This window comes from Oryzias latipes, chromosome 15 (genome assembly GCF_053564925.1).
Source record: "Oryzias latipes strain Hd-rR chromosome 15, Olatipes_Hd-rR_3.1".
NCBI classification, from domain to species: Eukaryota; Metazoa; Chordata; class Actinopteri; order Beloniformes; family Adrianichthyidae; genus Oryzias; species Oryzias latipes.
The window spans coordinates 13,019,689-13,037,345 of record NC_136251.1 but is presented as its reverse complement, the minus strand read 5'-3'; the positions used below and the strand labels follow the sequence as shown (position 1 = coordinate 13,037,345).

Sequence of the window (17,657 nt, the reverse complement as noted above, 5' to 3'; positions counted from 1 at the left end):
ATTTGTTATTTTTTATTTTTTTGGTTTAGGTCGATTCGATTCTGCTTCAGACAAATCAATCTGGTTGGATCTTTGGAATAGAAATCGATCCATTGGTTCATTGATTAATTGTTACACACCTACAAATCATTGAAAAGCTAGCACAGCTGACAAGGGTAGGCTAAAACCACTCATGTTAAGTTACGTAATTAAGTCTTAGTAAAAATTAGTGCTAAACAGCAAAATGCTAAAAAAACAGAAAAAAAAAGCTAAATCAACACAGTAAAGTTTAAGATGGCTGTAAATATGCTAAGTTATAGCATTGCTATTGCTAACATAGCTGTGAATGGTGTTTAACAATAAAATGTCAAATCTGATTGAATTTCTTTTGTCTTTTGTTGCTGACTTGATAAAATCATTCTGAAAAGTCTGGAGTGATGTTGTTTGATCAAGTATCAGAAATAATAAGCATTTTATTAGAAACATTGAAAAACTGCATCATGACTTAAGAAACACACTGCTGCAAGTTTTCAGTTACTGTACAAAATGGGAATAAATTCAAATGCTAGAAGTGTTTAAAAAAAAGTTTTCACCAGTATAATCTTAAAAAACTGAAGGTCAAAAACGCTCTTATTATATTTTGCCAGGATACCACACAAGTACTGATGATAAGTGATGCAAATGGGGACTTTTAATAAATCTGAAGACATTCTTTGTTGGGCTTTTCTCAGTATTAGTGTTTAAAGCGAGCTTTGATGTTTTAGTGCATTTTGATTCCCACGAAAGCATCTTTATTTTTTTGAAGACGACATGAAGGGGTTGTCTGCTGATGTGAGTTGGGGGTTCTGCTCCTGTGGTTTGGGCATGTCTGCTAGATGGGTGATGTCTGTTGTGAAGGAAAAGACAGAATGCTGCCCTCTGTTTGCGCTCTGAACTCTTCTCACATCTAAGAGTAAATGATTATTGACACTTTCCTTTTTTTCTCTCTGGTCCCCAACACCCCCCACCACATCCTTTAACCCCATCACCTCGAATCTTCACTCACTTTCCCCCGTCTCACACTCCCTCCCCGTCCATCGTCTCCCACCTGCTTCTCTTTACCTTCTTGCCTCCCCCAGTCAGAAGCTGAGTTTCAAGGAGCGGGTCCGGATGGCGAGCCCTCGAGGTCAGAGCATGAAGAGCAGACAGACGACCATCGGTGACCGCCAGCGCTGTTCACCGGGCAGCGAGGTGGTGGGTAGCAATGAGCTCATGAGCGGGAGCCCCGCCAAAGTCCAGAAGAGCTGGAGCTTCAACGACCGGACCCGATTCAGGCCATCACTGAGGCTGAAAAGTCAGGCGCGCAATGCCACCCCAGAAGGTGAGCCAGTTTCTCTTTACTGATGACATGTACATCCCAAACCTTTCTAGAAAAATCCAGTCCTGTCCTGGAACCAGACCTGTGCTGGTTACAGCCAGATGTCCTGGTTTCAAGTCTGCTCCCATCTCTGGATTCCTCCATGACTTGCACACTTCAGCGCATGCTTTGCATTCCTGAGATGTGGTGATGAGCATGCAGGTATTCTTCAGCGCAGCCTCTGTGAGCTGAACCTCCAGGCAGCTTCTCTGCATGACTCTGGGCTTCCTGCATGGCTTTCATGTGGAACAGAAGTCCCCTTTTCAACGCCTTTTTTTGTTCTTAGATTAACACTTCCCCACCTCGCCCTATAACCTCTTTGTCCTGAAATACAGGTTGAAAATACTTTTTTTTTCTTTGTTTCTTTTTTTTTTATGCATTTCCAGGGTATTAACCAGAGATTTTGCAAGAAAGCACCAACTTATCTTATCGTAAAAGGCCTCCGTTTAAATTTAAAAGAGTTGAATTAGCCCAAACACTGAAACTGATTAAACTGAATTTGAAAAATGTTTCCAGTTTTGCTAAAACTGCAGTTTAGTGATGCTGAGCAAAAACAGAGATAAAAAATTGTGACAATTTAAAAAGCAAAGTAAGGCTAAAAGGTGAAATACACCTGAAATGTAATTTTATGTGAACGTTTGAAACCTTTAAAAATTTAGAATCATTTCCAAAGTAAAAACTTGCTGAGTTTCATACTACATGCTCAGTTAGCTATTAAAATAACCAACAGACCATGAAAATGTTTCATTAATTTTTTTTTTTTTTTTTTTGGGGGGGGGGGGGGTTAACTTTTAAAAGCTTAGTAGAAAGAACTAAAGTCACAACCCATATTTTCACGTGTTGGCTGTATTTCATGAACTCTCAAACATTTGCTGATAAAACAGAATTTCTTGTTTTATCTGCAGGATTTTAGTTTGGATACCTCTGAGTTAAGTTTCACCCCAGATGATGGACGAGGTACAAACATGTCGGGAATTTTAATAAACTCTTATCTTGAATTTACACGGAAAGATTCAAGTTTGATCATTCTCTTTGAGGACATTTTGATTAAACAGAAAAACATATATTCACAGAGAGCGTGAGTTTTTACTCACGCCTTTATTTTGGTTAGAACCCCCCCTAAACTGTCCTTTTGACAGCAGCTGTGTTTTCCAGCTTCATTATCCTGCAATAATCCATCATTTTTACATGCAGTGCGTTAGTTGGGCTCTATTGCTTCATCTTTTCATTGGGGTTTTCTCTCGCTTGCCATCTGATTACAAGCTTTAGCAACATTTTCTCACCGTTTCTGAGCTGGCCGCATGCGAGTACAACATAAATTTACTGTCATGGTTTGAGTTTCTTTTGTATTGGTTTTTGCTTTCTGTCTTGTTCTGTCATGGTTAAGTTCTGTTTCCTGTTTTATTTTGAAAGGTTTCCTGTCTTGTCTTGTGTCGTGAGTTTTACTTCCTTTGGTCCCCATCTGCCCTGATTGTGTTCACCTGTGTCTTGTCTGCCCTGTCTGTATATAAGTTCTGTCTCTGCCTTCCTCCTGTGCTGGTCCATTAACTTCTGGTCGTGTGTTAAATGTCTTCATGTGCCTTCGTCTGTTCATGCCATGTTCCATGCCACGCCACAGTGAGTTTTTGTTTGTCATCCTGCTCTGCAGCGCCTTTTGTTCTAATTAAACCCCTTGCCCTTGACCCCGTTTGCCTCCCGTCTCTGCGCCTGGGTCCTACTGGCTCTCGAGCCAGCCTCCTCCACATGACAGAATGGACCAGCCATATTTTTTGGACCCAGCAGAGCGGGACATGCAGCTCCTAGAGGCTTACTGCCTGGAAGCAGAGCAGACCAGGATATTCTGGGTGTTTGACCAGGCCCAGTTTGCCTCATATCCCTGGAGTGGGAGCCACCAGGACTTTGCTGGGAGCCGGCTTGCCCTGAGGGGGGGTCGTCGTCGCCGCCACCGTCCCCGTCCACGTCCAGTGGTGGTCCCGGACGCACCACAACTTCATCCAGTGGTGGTCCCGGACGCACCACAATCTCCTCCAGTGGTGGTCCCGGACGCACCACAATCTCCTCCAGTGGTGGTCCCGGACGCACCACAATCTCCTCCAGTGGTGGTCCCGGACGCACCACAATCTCCTCCAGTGGTGGTCCCGGACGCACCACAATCTCCTCCAGTGGTGGTCCCGGACGCACCACAATCTCCTCCAGTGGTGGTCCCGGACGCATCACAATCTCCTCCAGTGGTGGTCCCGGACGCACCACAATCTCGTCCTGTGGTGGTCCCGGACGTCCCCCGACCTGATCCTGCTCCCAGGGGGGTGCCGCCTGCGCCCCGACCTGTTCCTGCTCCCAGGGGGGTGCCGCCTGCGCCCCGACCTGTTCCTGCTCCCAGGGGGGTGCCGCCTGCGCCCCGACCCGTTCCAGCTCCCAGGGGGGTGCCGCCTGAACCCGTTCCTGCTTCCACTGCCACGCCTGACCCGCCAGAGCTCTGCTCCACGCCTGACCCGCCAGAGCTCTGCTCCACGCCTGACCCGCCATAGCTCGGCTCCACGCCCGACCCGCCAGAGCCTGACTGCTGGCCCGACCCGCCAGAGCCTGACTGCTGGCCCGACCCGCCAGAGCCTGACTGCTGGCCCGACCCTGACTCCATGCCTGACTCCATGCCTGACTCCATGCCTGACTCCATGCCTGACTCCATGCCTGACTCCATGCCTGACTCCATGCCTGACTCCATGCCTGACTCCATGCCTGACTCCATGCCTGACTCCATGCCTGACTCCATGCCTGACTCCAAGCCTGACTCCAAGCCTGACTCCAAGCCTGACTCCAAGCCTGACTCCAAGCCTGACTCCAAGCCTGACTCCAAGCCTGACTCCAAGCCTGACTCCAAGCCTGACTCCAAGCCTGACTCCAAGCCTGACTCCAAGCCTGACTCCTCCGGACCTGCCTCGCCGGACGGCGCGGAACCCCGGCCGTCCTCCGGACCTGCCTCGCCGGACGGCGCGGAACCCCGGCCGTCCTCCGGACCTGCCTCGCCGGACGGCGAGGAACCCCGGGAGTCCTCCGCACCTGCTTTGCCGGACGGCGCGGACCCCCGGCCGTCCGCCTGACTCCTTGGACTCTTATGCCCGTCGAGGTTTGACCTCCGGGGCCCCCCCCTCAGTTGACTTTGGGAACCTCGGAGCGGTTCCTTGAGGGGGGGGTACTGTCATGGTTTGAGTTTCTTTTGTATTGGTTTTTGCTTTCTGTCTTGTTCTGTCATGGTTAAGTTCTGTTTCCTGTTTTATTTTGAAAGGTTTCCTGTCTTGTCTTGTGTCGTGAGTTTTACTTCCTTTGGTCCCCATCTGCCCTGATTGTGTTCACCTGTGTCTTGTCTGCCCTGTCTGTATATAAGTTCTGTCTCTGCCTTCCTCCTGTGCTGGTCCATTAACTTCTGGTCGTGTGTTAAATGTCTTCATGTGCCTTCGTCTGTTCATGCCATGTTCCATGCCACGCCACAGTGAGTTTTTGTTTGTCATCCTGCTCTGCAGCGCCTTTTGTTCTAATTAAACCCCTTGCCCTTGACCCCGTTTGCCTCCCGTCTCTGCGCCTGGGTCCTACTGGCTCTCGAGCCAGCCTCCTCCACATGACAGAATGGACCAGCCATATTTTTTGGACCCAGCAGAGCGGGACATGCAGCTCCTAGAGGCTTACTGCCTGGAAGCAGAGCAGACCAGGATATTCTGGGTGTTTGACCAGGCCCAGTTTGCCTCATATCCCTGGAGTGGGAGCCACCAGGACTTTGCTGGGAGCCGGCTTGCCCTGAGGGGGGGTCGTCGTCGCCGCCACCGTCCCCGTCCACGTCCAGTGGTGGTCCCGGACGCACCACAACTTCATCCAGTGGTGGTCCCGGACGCACCACAATCTCCTCCAGTGGTGGTCCCGGACGCACCACAATCTCCTCCAGTGGTGGTCCCGGACGCACCACAATCTCCAGTGGTGGTCCCGGACGCACCACAATCTCCTCCAGTGGTGGTCCCGGACGCACCACAATCTCCTCCAGTGGTGGTCCCAGACGCATCACAATCTCCTCCAGTGGTGGTCCCGGACGCACCACAATCTCGTCCTGTGGTGGTCCCGGACGTCCCCCGACCTGTTCCTGCTCCCAGGGGGGTGCCGCCTGCGCCCCGACCTGTTCCTGCTCCCAGGGGGGTGCCGCCTGCGCCCCGACCTGTTCCTGCTCCCAGGGGGGTGCCGCCTGCGCCCCGACCCGTTCCAGCTCCCAGGGGGGTGCCGCCTGAACCCGTTCCTGCTTCCACTGCCACGCCTGACCCGCCAGAGCTCTGCTCCACGCCTGACCCGCCAGAGCTCTGCTCCACGCCTGACCCGCCAGAGCTCGGCTCCACGCCCGACCCGCCAGAGCCTGACTGCTGGCCCGACCCGCCAGAGCCTGACTGCTGGCCCGACCCTGACTCCATGCCTGACTCCATGCCTGACTCCATGCCTGACTCCATGCCTGACTCCATGCCTGACTCCATGCCTGACTCCATGCCTGACTCCATGCCTGACTCCATGCCTGACTCCATGCCTGACTCCATGCCTGACTCCATGCCTGACTCCATGCCTGACTCCATGCCTGACTCCATGCCTGACTCCATGCCTGACTCCATGCCTGACTCCAAGCCTGACTCCAAGCCTGACTCCAAGCCTGACTCCAAGCCTGACTCCAAGCCTGACTCCAAGCCTGACCTGCCTCGCCGGACGGCGCGGAACCCCGGCCGTCCTCCGGACCTGCCTCGCCGGACGGCGCGGATCCCCGGCCGTCCTCCGGACCTGCCTCGCCGGACGGCGAGGAACCCCGGCCGTCCTCCGGACCTGCTTTGCCGGACGGCGCGGACCCCCGGCCGTCCGCCTGACTCCTTGGACTCTTATGCCCGTCGAGGTTTGACCTCCGGGGCCCCCCCCTCAGTTGACTTTGCGAACCTCGGAGCGGTTCCTTGAGGGGGGGGTACTGTCATGGTTTGAGTTTCTTTTGTATTGGTTTTTGCTTTCTGTCTTGTTCTGTCATGGTTAAGTTCTGTTTCCTGTTTTATTTTGAAAGGTTTCCTGTCTTGTCTTGTGTCGTGAGTTTTACTTCCTTTGGTCCCCATCTGCCCTGATTGTGTTCACCTGTGTCTTGTCTGCCCTGTCTGTATATAAGTTCTGTCTCTGCCTTCCTCCTGTGCTGGTCCATTAACTTCTGGTCGTGTGTTAAATGTCTTCATGTGCCTTCGTCTGTTCATGCCATGTTCCATGCCACGCCACAGTGAGTTTTTGTTTGTCATCCTGCTCTGCAGCGCCTTTTGTTCTAATTAAACCCCTTGCCCTTGACCCCGTTTGCCTCCCGTCTCTGCGCCTGGGTCCTACTGGCTCTCGAGCCAGCCTCCTCCACATGACATTTACCTTTCTGAAAGCCAAACTGGTTTCATTTAAAACATTCCTGGAAGCACCTGCAAGTACCTGCTCCAGAAAATGATTATTCCAGATTATTCTGCTCTGGAAAAAAGACTTTTCTAGGTGTTCGGACTGTGTTCTCGGTTTGTTAAGGAGTCTCCTCTTCATCTTTCAGGGGATGGAGGCGCGGCCACAGAGGATTCGTTTGAGAGAGGCTGCCACTGCGACGTGACGGTGGAGGATCTCTCAGCCCCTCTAAAGGCGGTGATCCGAGCCGTCAGGTGAGCTTCAGCTCACAATCCAAACCACCATTAGAAAATAGAAGAGTGTTCTGAAAATAATCTCTGGTTTGTTGGGATTAAAAATCCACCTAAAAAGATTAGATGGATTTAATTTTAAATGATCAACGATAATGCTGTTTAGGACGTCACTAAGTCCTAAAGGAGACTTTTTTTTCCTCAAAAGTTCAAGCTGCTCTTTTAGGAATCCTGAATGACTACCAGAACATGAGAATTTAGTCCCACAGCTCTCATGGAGACAATTTGTACAAACAGCTGAATGGTCTTCATAACCAGATTAAACAAAAAAAAAAGCTAAAATCCAACCAAAAAAATGAAAAAGGAACTTTAATCTAACATTAGTTTGATTCATGCAATTTCTTAAAATGAGATTTCCAACAGAAACAAGTTTTTAAAAAAGTCGTGCATTTTAATGCTATTGGGTTGAGGAAAATAAAGTGTACTCCCCTTCATCTTTTTTCTCATCCACTACATGTAAATGTTTCTGTAACAGTTATTAATATTTTTGTGTCCTAAAGCAGATGCTCCATTTTTTTCCCTCTCAGACCCCAAACGCTCGCAGCAGAAGGCCGTTTTTTATTCTGCTGGAGCTTCTTTTCATGTTGGTGGAGGGTTTCATCTCCACAGTCTTCCAGCTTCAAGATCAGGACAGGAGTTACATGGAAAACTGTTCAGTTGAGCTTACAGAACCTGTTGGTTTGATCAGGATGTTAAAGGTGACCAGAGACCAGCTTGGTGTTTCTCTGAAAGGACTGAAGACGATTGGAAAGGAAGCTGTTATGTGTTTACCTGCTTTTACTTAGTAGGAGTGTCACGGTTTTAGTTTATTTACTATTGTTTTCTGGTTGTCTTTTCTTTCTTCATGTTTTGAGTCCACTTCCTGTTTCCTAATATGTCTAGATTCGAGTTTGGCTGCCTGCTGCAGTGCTTTAGTTTTTTGTTATTATAGCCCCTGTTTCCATGAAACCTTCTGCCTCCTGGGCGCTTCCCTCATTCCCCCGTTCGTAACAAGGGGACCACTGGCAGAAATTAGCTAAATTTGCTATAACCTGGCACAAAACCTCTCATTGTGTTTCACATGATCAATGTTCTTTTATGCATTGTCCCTGGTTTTTCATAAATAAACTCTAAGGCTTGGAGAAGCTTCAGAGTGGGTCTGTCAATCTGCAACCCAGCCAGATCCTAAAGCTCCGTTGACATCGCCCTTGGCGTCGCATGCTGAAGGAAAAGTCTATGTAAACGTGCATAAATCCAGAGTTTAGGCTTTCACGTTCATGCCTCACGCAAGTTTCTTGGACCGTTTTCAGGCTCTACGTACAAAATGTGCAGCCATTGAACACGTGTCAAAAGTAAAACCTGAGACCAATTAGAGACTCGGATTTGGTGGTGGCTTATGGATGGAGTCCTTTTTAATTCACTGAAATGCCAACTCTTTGAAAATTGATAATGGAGGAAAAATTAATAATTGCGGCTTGCACCCAGCCGGCTTTCTGACATCTAGTCTTTCATATATGGGAATAGAGCTGTGACAGAAAAAGCCTGGAGTAAAATTCATGAGATTTTCACCGCTTCGATATTTTGTGCCAAGCCTCTTCCAACTGTAGGTGGCGGACATGCGCTAGTAAACAGTAGAAAAAGAAGAAGAAGCCCCTCCCTGCTTGTCCAGTGTGAAAACCATGAGCTGAAAGCGGATCCAAGAATGGGCATTCAATGCATTCGTGAAAATGTGTTGCATGCTCGATGTGAGTGTAGCTTTTTTGGAGGAACACTCCTGGTCCAGGAGATCGGCAGAAGGAAAGGCAGGGATGTGTTGAAAACCACAGCAGCTTCTTTTGAGGATTGGAATGATGGAAACTGCTCTTTCACAATCGAAAACTTTGTGTAAAAGCTTCTTATTTGTGCTCACCTGTCCGCCCAGCAGGTGACCTCCGTGGGCCGCCAGAGTCCGGGCCTTTCCCAGGGTGTTGAGTTTAGGGCTCAGCCCCCACACCCCCTGGTTGGACTGTTATTACTGAGGCTCATCTGTCTCCACTGTTTAGACAGAGAAAGTCAGGCTGAGGCCAATGGGGAACCTGAACCAACAAGAACACAGATCTCCTTACCTGGCAGATAATATTTCTCCCATCAACAAACAGGACTGGACAGAAATTGTTCTGTTTGTTTGTTTATGATTATTTTAGCTAAATTTTCCAACAGCTGGTATTCCAAAAGCTTCAACATGACAATTATAAATGCTTCTGGTTTAATTTTAGGACTTTGCTGCCATCTATTGGTTGATGTAACTCATGACACCTCATGTCTTTTTTTCTTTCTCTTTTTGTGTAAAGAATCATGAAATTCCATGTTGCTAAGAAGAAGTTCAAGGAGACGCTGCGTCCGTACGACGTGAAGGACGTGATCGAGCAGTACTCTGCAGGACACCTGGACATGCTCTGCCGCATCAAGAGCCTTCAGACCAGGTCTGGAACCAGCATGCATATCTTCAAAGATCTGCTTCTGACAGTCCCGTCTACTGCGGCGTCCGTCTTCACGGGGCTCTCTGCATTCTCAGCATCTCCACTGTTTCTCCTCTTCATCGCAGACTTTGAGTGTTAGCGGGCCTTTGCCGAGAGCGATCAGACGTGGAGGACGTGTTTTAAAGCTAGGCCAGGAGGAAGCGGGCAGTACAAAGGCCAGACCCTGACCTCCTTTGACATTAAAACTCAGCCTGCAGAAAGAAAAACTCTGAGGCCCTTAAGAAGTTCTTTTAGAGCATTACGGACTAAAACTGAATTTCTCAGAACATCGGGGACTTTATTCTCCCCAGTAAAAAAATGTACATTTATTCCTTTATATATAACCTGCATTCCAGAAAGGTTGGCACTTTACAAAAAAAAATGTAATACTTTCAAAAACTTTCAGACAGAATTACAACAGACTCTTGATAACATAATAGATGTTTAACCCTATATAACCATTCCAACAATATTTGATACATGCAATTCTGAGACCCCAATCTTGCAAACATGATCCAAGCTTTTCTTTAAAAACCCATTGGATAGAACTTAGTCCCTGTTTTCTGCCCCGCAGTTAATTATCATTCCCCTATAGCCAGTGGAAGGGCTTTAGCAGATCATCTAACGCGGATAACGATGCCCTAACTTTTGTGGAATTCCTGTTAAACCCGGATGCAGTGATTGTGTTGGGAGCAACATAAGGACCACTCCACTGAAATTAGAGATATTCTTTTCTGCTATTTACTCATCACTACTCCTTAACACTTTATTTATAAATATGTTGTCTACATCAGAAGGCTGTCAGCTAGAAATCCACCAGGGGGCATCCCAGAAGAAGCTGGTTCTCACCTGCTTTTAGGAGTTTTCCTGCAGTTATGCTGCCTCTCAGACATGCATAGGGGGGGGGGGGGGGGTAACCACAGTCTATCCTGGCAACAAGAAGCAACAGGTGCAAATGTTTTAACAGACAAATCAATGTTCTCTTTTTTCAAGATGGATTTTGATCCTGTTTTTGTTGTTTGCTTTTGTAAAGTTTTTGTAGTTTGTTGAGATTCATCCCGACAGCTCAGGTCAGGTTGAGTCCAGGACTTTCACTTTGACTTCTTCATTTGTTTCCTTTTCCACCCATGTTTCCACTTTAGGTCACTGCTCAGCTTTGATTAGAGCTCGTGAGCTCAGACCCTGAGACAACTCAATGTTTAGCCTATTAACAGAATTTTCAGAAGTTACTAAAATATTTGATTGAACAAATGTCAATATTGGACGTAGAAACTTGAAACGTTGATAAAGTTGTAATGTGAACACACTAACTAATCAACTAACCTGTGCTTTTATCTCCATGACTTGATGGAGTGTTAATGCTGAGTGTTTTTGGGTCAGGGTGGATCAGATTCTGGGAAAAGGCCAGATTCCCGTAGAAAAGAAGCCTCGCGATAAGTTGCACCCAGACGGAGACTCCCTGGAGGGCATGAGCATGCTGGGACGTGTCTGCAAGGTGGAAAGACAGGTGAGTTTTCAACTGGTGTATGTTTGTGCACGGCAACTGAGAGCTGCTACAAAGTCCAAATGTGCTGCGGGACGACCTAAAAACAACAACAATGCACCAAGCACTGACAAGAATGCACACAGCTGAAGTTGACTTCTGAATTAAGAGAGGGAGGGAAAAATCCCACCTTAGCCGGAGAGGACACTGAACTGGAGAGGACTTTAAAGGAATCTGACTGACACTGCAGCAGAGAGATTCCACATCACTCCCATTGACTGTATAATGAGAACTGGACTGGGTGTGTGTGAGTTGTCACCCATGGAAAATGACTTACTTTCATATACAACAAAATAAAGTCAGTTAATTTTTTCCCAATAGACCCTGCCATTTTGGCACCAGATGACATCACTAAGTAATGATCAGTCTGAGTTGGTTTCAGTCAACATTTCTATGGCAACCACTCTCACCAATGAGTAGTGAGCTTGTTGGAAGGCCACACCCCTTCCAATGGAAAGCAGGCTACATGAAATATGTCAATCAATCACTCTGAACAATTGTAAGACATCTGATTGGCCAGTTCATAGCTTAAATGCAATAAAGAAAAAATATTTACAAAAACAAGATAATCAAGAATATATTAAAATATTCTGACAAAAAGAAAGGCTAACAGCTGGTTATTTTTCTCCATAGGAGTCTACGGGATTTTGGCTTCCTAAGTTTGATGGGGGAGGGGTCATTTAGTCCAGTTCTCATAAAGAGTCAACGATTCAATTCTAAACCTGCTGCCTGAAAACACTAAAATCCACCTCTAGGTTTTCTGAGGAGGACAACATTTTATGCAGGAGTGGAGTTGATGGTGTTTTTTTTGTTGTTGTTGTTGTTTTTAAGCTCAGTGGCATCAAGGTAGAGACTGGGACATGATGGATTCAAATCCACAAGTCAAACTACAGACCTAAAGACTCCCTGCTTGGTGGTCAGCATTTAGAGGTTGGATTGAGGAACTTAGTTAAGTTTATTAATTTATCAGGACAACGTACATATATTAAGCTTAAAAAGATGCTTGCACTAGATTGTCTCTTGATAGCTCATTTGCATCTGTAGTCCATTACAAAACAATACATTATGGCTAAACATTATAAACATATTTAAAAGAAGTTTTTTTTTAATAAATGCAATGCAAAATAAAACACATTTACCAATTTACAAAAGAAACAAACGACACAAAACAATACAATATTAGACATGTTTACATTTTAAAATAAAACAATGACATCAATGGTCTGGTTCTCTGATAGCCATCAAATTATGCCTTCAAGCGTAACATCTGATGGCGAAATACCCGCCTGTGAAACCAAAATGGTTGCCCAACGCAGCTGTGACTAAAACCAATGTGACTTTAACCTTATTGTTTGTCAGTTTTCTGCTGTCACTGAATGTAGAAAATCATTTTTTTAAAGACCCACTCCAATAAAAATGTGTTTTTCACATGTTGTAGTATTTTTCTGATGATGGAGGACATTTATAAAGAAAATAAAGATTAGACTTGCATTTCTGAGTATTTCTTTATTCAAATTGTTGTGAATCCGGATCAGACAAGAAAAGGCTGTTTAAAAAAGATTGTAGTTGTGACGTAGAAAATACGTTGCGAACTCCCGGCTCCGCACCAATTGGATGCGTCCACTTGCAGGCAAACCGATTCTTGTACGTCTTTGTTTGAGCTGGAATCTGGAATATCTCCAATATTCCTGCCATTTGTGTTAATGATCCAATTTCATTGTTCATGTGGACAATGACAATAAAGGCATATCTACTAATCTAATGTTAGGTTGGGGGTTGAGGGGCTGTAGGCTAGAGGTAGAGTGGGTAAACAGAGAGTTCTCAGTTCCGGGTGACAGGAAGGAAGGCAGGGTTTATCTCTCCTGCCCACACCTCTGAGGTGATTTTCGAATAAACTACTGCCACACTGCAGAAACTATGTCATAGAAAACAACACAGGTTTTTGGATTTTGTCTAAAAACGGCATAATCCTAATTGACTTTTTTTAATTAACTAGATCAAAAGATGATCGCAGGGGGACCTTTGGTGGATTTTCGAGTTGCTGAGGTTTATCCTGGTTGAGTTTGTTGTTCTGTTCTCAGGTGTCCTCCATCGAGTCCAAACTAGACTCTTTACTGGATATTTACCGGCAGGTCCTGCAGAAAGGCTCTTCGGGACTCTCGTCTCTGCCGCTCTTTGAACTGGAGAACCACCAGCGCCACGGGTCGGACTTCCCGCTCTCCCCTCACAGGGGCGATGCCATCAGAAGCCGAGACGAGGGTGGAGGCATGCAGCGCTCTCTCAGCGCCAGCCCCCGAGGCCTGCGCCTCATTCTGGCGCCGGCTGATGACGAGTGCCCTCCGGACTCCGAACCCCCCTCCTACCCCCCATCCACAGCCTCGCTGTCTCCCTCCCCCCTACTGCCCCCGGACAGCCCATACCCTACCCTTGTGACTCCTTCTAAAAAGTCACAGTTTCCTGACCTGCCACCCCCGCCTTCTTCATCTGGGAGCTTCACTCTCCAGCTGCCCCCCATGGTGCCGCCCAATCTGCGAGGCCCTGTTCAGCCCATGTCGGATGAGGTGATGGATGAGAGCAGTCTGGCGCCCCCTGTTGTCGTGAGATGCAGCGTTGACGATGATGACGATGAGGATGATGATGGGGAGGTGGAGGGCGGCGCCGGCTCCACGCAGGGGCGGGTCCAGCTGCGGAAGAAGCCCCCCCTGAAGTCCCAGGGGCTCTGGAGGAGGCACCTGAGCCTGGAGGTCAACCCCTTAAAGCTGCTCTCCTCCACCCAGGAGGCAGGGCCCGCCGACTGGGCTGGCAGCCTGGGCAAGTCTCTCTCCGTGCACAACCTCAGCCAGCCTTTGGGCAACCCGCGCCTCTCCTCCGCTCTCGACAACAGCATCAGCAGCAGCAACGGGAGCGAGCGGGGCAACGATCAACTCAGCAGCTGGGGGGGGACAGACTTCTTCAACAGTGAGTCCAACCTGGAGGAGTTACAGAGCGGGGAGGAGGCAGCTCCTCACCCCAACGGGCAGCAGGAGTTCCTTAGGCAGTCCTCAGACATCCAGCTGGTGTGAGCATCACACCTGAGCTGCAGCTGCTTCACACACTCCGTTCTCACAGCGAGGAACTTTTTGACGCTGTGAGACACGAATGTGCTCTTCATCACACCACTCAAGTCTTCATCGATGAACCCCAATGACTTCCGCCAAACTCAGAATGTCTGCTTTTGAATGCAAGTTTTTATGTTGCACAACACAAAGAGAAATGAACAAATAAAATTCATCAACTTTTTAAAAAAACAGTTTTTTCTTATCAATACTTTACTAGACTTTTTTTTAAATTGCAAAACAGTTCATCGAGGTCAGGGGTGTCCAACCTTGAGACCGTTTTGGAAATGTTTGTTTTGTGGAATTCACCTGTTTTACTTTCGCTCATGTAGACATGATTTGACTTGTCCTAATCCCATCAATGCAACAGTTAAACAGAAAATAAGCCCACGCATCTTCCCGTTGCAAGCAAACTACAACAGCGATGTCGCGTTTCTTTGCCTCTAACATTGTTCTCTATGCAGAAAAAGCTGTTTTACTGATTGTGTCTGTATACTATATCCTGAAATGCTCAATATAAACAGTAATGATAATGCTGAAGCACCATTTGAAAAAGCTGAATCTATGTTAAATGCCCAATCAGCTAAAAAGTAAAATAAGGCAGAGAAAAACATAAAACAAATTTTAACAACTTTAAAAACAAAGCTAAATCAGAAAAAACACACTGCAAAAATGTTCAAAGAAATCAGAAAAATGCTAATAACCAAAACTAAATGTTTAACCGCAAAATACTGAATGTCAAATTCGATAAAATTAGTATAAGAAGCAGAAAAGTTACATATTTTTTGCTTGACGTGCCAACTAATAAAAAAGCAGAAAAGATTTTTTTTTTTTGTGCTAGACGTGCCAACTGAAATGCTAAATGCTGCATTTGCTGAAGACTGACAGGTTCTGAGCAATGCTTAAAAGTAAAAAAATAAATACAACTCCACTCAAAAAACTAAGTGAGATAAAGGAATAAAAAACCCAAAAGAGATGAAATAAATCACATCTTTGTTTAGATTTTGAACTTAAAAGGAAGTGGTATATTAGCAACAAAAAAAACATTAAAAAAGACTACATAAATGAAGCTTACTGTTATTTTTATTTTCAGAATTTATTTTTACAATTAATTCAAAATTAGCTGAAAAATTAAAACAAAAAAGAAGGCTGAAAAATGTATAAAAAAATAAGACTGTAGTGCTAAAGTAGTATTTGAATAAAAAATTGTTATCCTGAGAAACTAAATGTAAAGCATTTTAGGAATCAAAGAAAATTGTTCACAAATACAAAAACTAAACAGCAAACCAAAAGAGCTAAAAGTGCCTGGTGTTACACTTCTGTTTGGGAGTAAAACAAGCAGAAATCCCTTGTGAAGGAGTAATGGGGTAAAAAATTCTGTAAAGTTAGACTTATCTATAAGGAATTCTGGCTCAAAACTGTCCAAAAAGTTTCAATGATCTCTTGGTTAAAGTATGTTAACAATTTTTCCTATCTTTTTCAACAGAATAAAAAGTGCAAAAACCTGTTCTTTTGTCAACTCTGCTAATGTTGACTTTCCAACTAAAACTAAGAAGTACAACAAAATAAATGTCAGCTTGCTATTAGTTACATCCTCTGGTTCACTTCATCACAATTGTGAGAAGAAGGTGTGTTCAGAGCCCAAAAACTAAAGAGCTTTCCTCACAGAATTAAAAAAGGGGTTTGGAGCCCCTGGGGAGGGGGTGAAGCTGCCCCCTAGCAAAAAGCTTTGTTCCCTCCACTTGCGCCCCAGTTTTTTGCATCAATAATTCCATCTTAATTGACAAAGATTAAGAAACCATCCATAAAAGCTTCTTTAAGCGTTGCAGAAATAACAAAAGCAATATTTTTCATGAAATATTGAACCCCTCAAATTATTAACATTTATAACAATAATAAACAAAAAACTTTTGAAATACATATTTTGATCCTTTCATTTAAATTGGCCTTTCACTCTTCTGTTCTCATTTGCAACTCTTCCAAAGTCTTTTGGCCCCCTGTCGCCCCCCCATAAAAACTGTTCTAGCTCCGCCACTGAACAGGAATAAAGTGGGACTATTACTGTGCCAGGACAGTTGGGAGTTGAATGGGAGATTGTGGTTTTAGCTCAAACACCAATTACTGCATGGACAGTCTCAACACCTGAACATCCAACTTAAGGGGTGAGGCCTTCAAAGAATCACATTCACATTTTAGGATGCATGCCTCTCTTTTATTCACTTTTGCTGCCTATTAAAAAGGAACAAAAACTATTTACTTGTTTTCTTTTGATATATATGAAGAAACGTTGTGTTTATCTTGGAGTTGCTTAGTTGCTTTGTAGCACCTCTAACTGGGACCGTTTCTGCTGCTTTCCCTAACAGAACAAAGGCTGAACTGCACCAGGTGGTTACAATGTGTCGCCTTAACCAGACATGACAAAAAAAGAAGCTGTATGTCTGCAGAGGTCAAAATGCCAGAGGTGTGATATGTCTGAATTTCCACCCTAACCCCTAACTACTCTCATGAACCTGGATTTTAAAAGCAATTCGGACACTACTTTTTTTTTTTTTACGGCGAAATTGACGACATCGATTTCACGAAGTGAAAATCTCATTGATATGAGCGTTATGCAACAATCATTTATGAATCTACTGTCTTCTTAAGATAAAAACATTGATGCTTTATCAAAATAAAACATTTAAATACATTTTTTTGGCAAAAATTGTTCAAATGCAATGCATTGTGGTCTAGTGAGCATTGAGGCACAATGGTTTTTTTGCAGACACTTCTGTGAAATTTCTAGGGCACTCGATTTTGGAATTGTAGATTCAGACAGCACTACAAAATGGTGAATGCACTATATAGTGAGTAGTAGTGAGTGGTAGTGAGAAGGAATGTGGACACAACCGTGGTTCATTTTTCCTTGCTTCTTCCATTCACTTTTAATGTGCAAACATCAAAGGACAATGCCCTGAGTTTAAACTTGAAGGATGCAAAGTAAAATGTAGTTTTACAGACCAGTGATGCAGGTCTATAAAGTAAAAACTAAATTTCTCCTTATTAAATTGAATTACTTTGTTTTTACTGGCAGACTTCTAAATATTTAACCAATAATCTTTTTTTATGCAGTCACAAAGTCTTAAAGATGTTTCATTGTTCATTATTTTCATTTTTTACAAGCATTATCATGGGTCTAATTCTCCACTGACTTGTTTAGCAAATTAGAGCTGTAGAACATGAACATCTTTTTCTAACAAATGGCAAAATCTGTTTGAATAGGATATTTTCTTGAACTTGACAATAAAATCAAAACGTTTTGTCATAAAAGGAAATATCTACATCCAGTATGTTGCAGCTTGTAACATTTTGTTGCGTATTTATAACTTAAAAAGGAGTATAAGTCCCCTTTATTACGTAGAAATGAAATTTTTTGCCTTTGGATTCCTTAAGGGTGCCTTTTTATAGCGT

General features: G+C 45.1%; 1 protein-coding gene across 4 annotated transcripts in view; it reads left to right on the top strand.

Moving 5' to 3' along the window:
* kcnq5a (potassium voltage-gated channel, KQT-like subfamily, member 5a) overlaps window positions 1-14,851 on the top strand; it is a 123,120-nt gene extending 108,269 nt beyond the window's left edge. For all 4 annotated transcript variants that reach the window (XM_023963283.2, XM_023963282.2, XM_078931780.1 and 1 more), the window contains 5 exons: window positions 1,098-1,339; window positions 6,951-7,056; window positions 9,402-9,533; window positions 10,950-11,076; window positions 13,194-14,851. In XM_023963283.2, coding sequence (XP_023819051.1) covers window positions 1,098-1,339; window positions 6,951-7,056; window positions 9,402-9,533; window positions 10,950-11,076; window positions 13,194-14,174 — 1,588 coding nt within the window. In that variant the 3' untranslated portion in view covers window positions 14,175-14,851. The remainder of the gene's footprint in view (window positions 1-1,097; window positions 1,340-6,950; window positions 7,057-9,401; window positions 9,534-10,949; window positions 11,077-13,193) is intronic.
* The last annotated feature ends 2,806 nt before the right edge of the window (window positions 14,852-17,657 follow it).